Source organism: Sinocyclocheilus rhinocerous, unplaced genomic scaffold (assembly GCF_001515625.1).
Source record: "Sinocyclocheilus rhinocerous isolate Xijiao unplaced genomic scaffold, SAMN03320098_v1.1 scaffold773, whole genome shotgun sequence".
Classification (NCBI taxonomy): Eukaryota; Metazoa; Chordata; class Actinopteri; order Cypriniformes; family Cyprinidae; genus Sinocyclocheilus; species Sinocyclocheilus rhinocerous.
This window is the reverse complement of record NW_015642873.1, coordinates 358,629-363,370: the sequence shown is the minus strand read 5'-3', so window position 1 is coordinate 363,370 and position 4,742 is coordinate 358,629. Positions and strand designations below refer to the sequence as shown.

Below are 4,742 nucleotides of genomic sequence, written 5' to 3'. Positions count from 1 at the left end.
CGCGTGACGTCAAATAAATACGGTTGGGCAAAAAATTCCACATTGTCTGATGATATATCAAAATCGTCTCCCATTGTGATGACCTGTACTTCTAAATATCTTTAGATCATCGCAGTACCAGTGAACACGTCTGCAATCTCTCTGCACTGTGTAAATAATGAGTGACATATACGCGCGACAGATCGCTTCCGCACATGCGTCTACAATCATAGATATGTATAGATCCCTATTCGACCGCTCCAGATACTAAGACTGATAGACTGCAACGGTTTGAGTTAAAAATCTTTGTTTGTGTTCTACTATCATGCAGCCCTAGTCCATGTATAATGTTAGTAAATGTTTCTTGCAAAGGCATTGCTGTGTCATTGCTAAGGCGCTATGAGTGGGGTTTTAGCACATCCATATGTGGTTGTTCATTGGTCAAGAGAACCTCTATAATATTCTGGTATCTAAATATGGTTTGGGTCGCTCATTTTTTGTAAGACAAATTTTCATTTGTTTTATTACCCCGCAAAAAAACATAGGTCTGATTACTTAGAAACATGACAGCTCACCGTGAATTGAGGTATTTATTTATATTAGGGCTGTGAATCTTTGGGTAGACAGCGAATCGATTCGATTCACGATTCATAGGTTTTCGATTCGATTCAAGAACGATTTTTGCAAATTCACAACGATTCAATTAAATTCGATTCACAATTAAATTAAATTCGATTCGATTTACAGAACCATAGGTTAGAAAAAAAAAAACCTTTGTCCATTGTTAGATACTAGTTTAATGATGCTATGGCATGACATGGCCTATATAGAAATTTATGTAAGTCAATATTTAAAAAAAGAGCTTTAAATGTATTATATAGGCTAACATTTTGTCACACCAGGGGCGTAGCCATAATTTCAGAAGTGACAGAAATGTCAAATACAATAATTTTATGTATGTATTATTATTTTTATTTTTTTTTACAAGGAATTCTTTTCTTATCTCTTACTTTGAATTTGCTATAAGAAAATCAAATACACTGCTGGACATTAATCAATCATTTGTAATCTATAAGTCTTTCCTAATGGCAATTTTATGATTGTTTTATATACTACAAACAATTATTTCAATTTTCTGCACAGAATAAGGTAAAAAAAATATATACTTTATAGTTTCTGTAGCCTACTGTAATAAATTATATGTCAATTAGCAGTGCATCATTCATACATTTTTATTTATCGTGTTTATTGTCTTAACGTTTCAGTTCATTCTGCTTTTCATACAGTTTAGCTGCAGATATAGCCTGGCACGTCTATGAGCGCGAGATCACTTCTCTTTCAGTGCGAAAACTTCTTTATCTCATTTTCATAAAATAAAATGCTATAGTATTTAACTTCTCCACTCCATCGGCGAATGATGATTCTGAAAGAAAACGTGCCCGATGTCTTGCTATAGCAACGAACGCATCTGATTATCAGATAAACTTGGCGCTCTTATTTCAAGGTTGTTGTTAATGCTGTGGTTATTTTAACAGTTTCCTTCGTACATTCGGTTGAAGGACATTGTTAAAACACATTTATCATTCAATGGAACTGTGCGTATGCTTTAGACACTTACATTTTTGCTCCGTCCATGCAATAAATGCGCAGCCTTCGACTGCTCAGGTAATGTCGTCGGCATGACCGAGAGCCATTGAAAAACTACAGAAAAGCAAAACTACTTCACTTTAGCATTACTGGCCATGAGTACTAAAGTGAGATCACACATCAGCTGCTCAAAAATTGTGTCAGTGAGACGAACTCAATCGAGCGCAATCCTGTGACAGTCACAAGCGGTAAACAGTGCAGCGCGTGAAGGAGAGATGCGAGGCACGAACACTGTTCAAGGTCTCCATTAATTCCTGCTTGTATTAATTTAATGTGTACCTACATATTTTGAAAGCATTGAATCGCTATAGAAATCGCGATTCATTCGATTCTTAGCGTTTTAAATCGATTACTGTCCGAAATCAACGATTCACGATTCAAAAATCCATGTTTCAAGATCGATGCATTGCATCGTCAGGGTTTGTAATCGATGCATCGAGAAAACGAGTGAATCGTTACACCCCTAATTTATACGCATAGCACAAAATTAATTATGTGCCCAAGTTAACAGTTATTGTTTCCTATGGTCTTTTTGGAATGACTGTGAACATTGCAGTATGTTTCCATATTATATCAAACTTCACAGACTGGCAACAAAACAACTATGTTGTGGAGAATATATTTTATAGAAAAAGTGTCAGAGGAAATAGTGTGCGATGGTGTTTTCTGACCTTGTATCCCACTGATCTGAGCCAGTGTCGTATTTGTATGTTGGTTGGAAATCAATCTCTCCCTCTGTGAAGCCCCCAAACACAACCTCCTCATCCATCTGCCGTTTCAGCTGAAACACATGAACATCCACGGTCATTTATACTGCCATCTAACTCAACACTCTCCAGACAAACCGCAGCTGTGTTCTGTCTTACCTGGTCGTGATTATACAAGCTCTCAAAATCCTTTTTAGCTATCAAGTCCTTCACATGATCAACTTCAAGGTCACTTATTCGGTAGTTTAGATCTCCCAGCCACAACACAACACTGGAAATGAAGAGAGAACCATGATGATGAAAGCTTTAAACAGGGAAAATTAGACTTTTGTCTCTAGTTAAATTAGCAGGCTGTTGTGTTTAGCTCGTACTTGTGTTTCATGATGGTGAGGGGTGGTAGTGTGAGGTCATCCTGACTGAACTGCATCCTGCGGCAAATGTCCTTGAAGTCCTGATTGCGTCTTTCAAACTCTTCCGTGTGTGCGGCGAGGTGGGAGTTCACCACACAGATGTCCGAGTTGTGAAATTGGAAGCGGATTGCTACTGCACCTTTATTACCCTAAACGAGAAACAAGGTTATTTGAACGCACCAATAACAGGGTTCTATGTTTTAGTGTGCTCCTAATTTAAAAAATGTAAAGTTAACCCTATTAAACCGGCTGTGTCATCACGACACATCAAACCAAGCTGTTTTCATGTTACTGTTTGCACCGTAGAAATAAGTCAAAATGCTCATGCCAGTAGACAATTTTCGCTTTTTCGACAATATACAGCTTATTATGGCAATGTCCTGATTTCTCTCAGCAAACAGCACAGCAGCTTTTGGGAAGCATGAAAAGGAAGAATTTGAATGGATAATTACAGAACGCAAAAAATCTTTTCAAAAACAAACAAAACAGCAGAAGATGCAACTGTGATGATTTTTGATGAGATATGGGAGGAGGCAGACTTGTCAGACCAACATCTTGGCATGCGCTGTCCCTGAGTTTGTATGTTTGTATGTGTGAATTTGCACCCGTGCATGTGCATAGGCGCTAAAAAAAGTCTCCTGAGTGAAAACTGTGAAACCCAGTGTCAGACTTGTTTTTATTATAGTCCAGTTGTTAGATTCTTTCATTCATGTGTTTTTAAAGTGTCAGTAAAATGTATTCAACACTCCAAAGAGAAAGGAAAACTTGAAATCGCATCATATGACCCCTTTAAATTCTATTTCCAAACTCTCAACAAACAATAATGGTCAATTACTGTAATTTACTGAAAGCAAATTGTTTTCTGAAAAAAAAAAGAAGAAGAAAAAAAAAGACACCTTGCATTTGAAGATTGCATACTGTTTTAGAATTGTACAGTCCAAAAAAATAAAATATGTAAGAACTGCCTATTTTAGCTTTAGGTTCTAAATGGTTAAAGTCTACTTTTCAGAGATGATAATATGTATGTCAGAATATAACATGCACAAGTAGGCATGTATCAAGGTTACACTTTATTTTTTTAGGTGATGTTGTAATATTAAAAGTAATATTAACTAGCTATGTGTACTTAGGGTTAAGGTTAAGGTAAGGGTTTGGTTTAGGGTTAGTTGTTTGTAATCAGGCATAATTTACTGTTATTACTAAAATAAGTACGTCACCTTAAAATAAAGTGTTACACATCAATTATGAGAGAATTCAGTAACCTAGTGAGAGTCATGACTGTTGTTTTTGGAACACATTCAATAAGACTATACAACAATACTAATACTAATATACTACTACTAGTGATAATAATGACAAAATAATAACAATAACAAATGAGTAGTAATACTAATGTACTGCAAAATAAAAACAGTATTTAATAATAATAATGAAATTGCAGTCTTTGCAAATTTTAGTAGTAATACTATTTTACTGCAAAATAAAAACAGCATTTAATAATAATAATAATCAAATTAATTTTCGAATATAATAATTGTAGGGTATCAGACCGAATCAGACAATTTAAGATACGATCAAGAACATGGTTGAAACACGAGGAGCCGAATTCCACAGAAAGGCCCAAGACACAGGATGTTCGTAAATCAGATCCTGGCGCCACAAGCCTGAAGCAAGTACACCAACTAGCAGCTTTGAGTAGCTCACAGCATTTAAACAAAAGAACACTTATTGACAATTCCAAGGAGATTGTCAATTTTGGGCCAAGTAACCAAGATTAATGGTCAGAGATGCACAGCATGACCATCACATGTAAACCAGTGATAGTAATCACGATCACGAGCTCTTTGGATTGACTTCCCCCACCTTAGAAGACAAAGAACAGACTGAGATTCCTTATGAGAGACCTCTTAACCTCTGGTCTTCACAGAACATGTCCTTATGTTCAGAGAATGGCACAGAAACTGCATTTCCATGTAAATATGCATCTAAATGACACTAA

The 4,742-nt window shown here is 36.1% G+C and overlaps 1 protein-coding gene across 1 annotated transcript in view; it reads right to left on the bottom strand.

The window, feature by feature from the left end:
• LOC107756921 (type II inositol 1,4,5-trisphosphate 5-phosphatase) overlaps window positions 1-4,742 on the bottom strand; it is a 60,676-nt gene that overhangs the window by 19,850 nt on the left and 36,084 nt on the right. The window contains exons 11-13 of the mRNA XM_016574250.1: window positions 2,705-2,892; window positions 2,493-2,604; window positions 2,298-2,407 (exon numbers count right to left, since the gene is read on the bottom strand). Of these exons, the coding sequence (XP_016429736.1) occupies window positions 2,298-2,407; window positions 2,493-2,604; window positions 2,705-2,892 (410 nt within the window). The remainder of the gene's footprint in view (window positions 1-2,297; window positions 2,408-2,492; window positions 2,605-2,704; window positions 2,893-4,742) is intronic.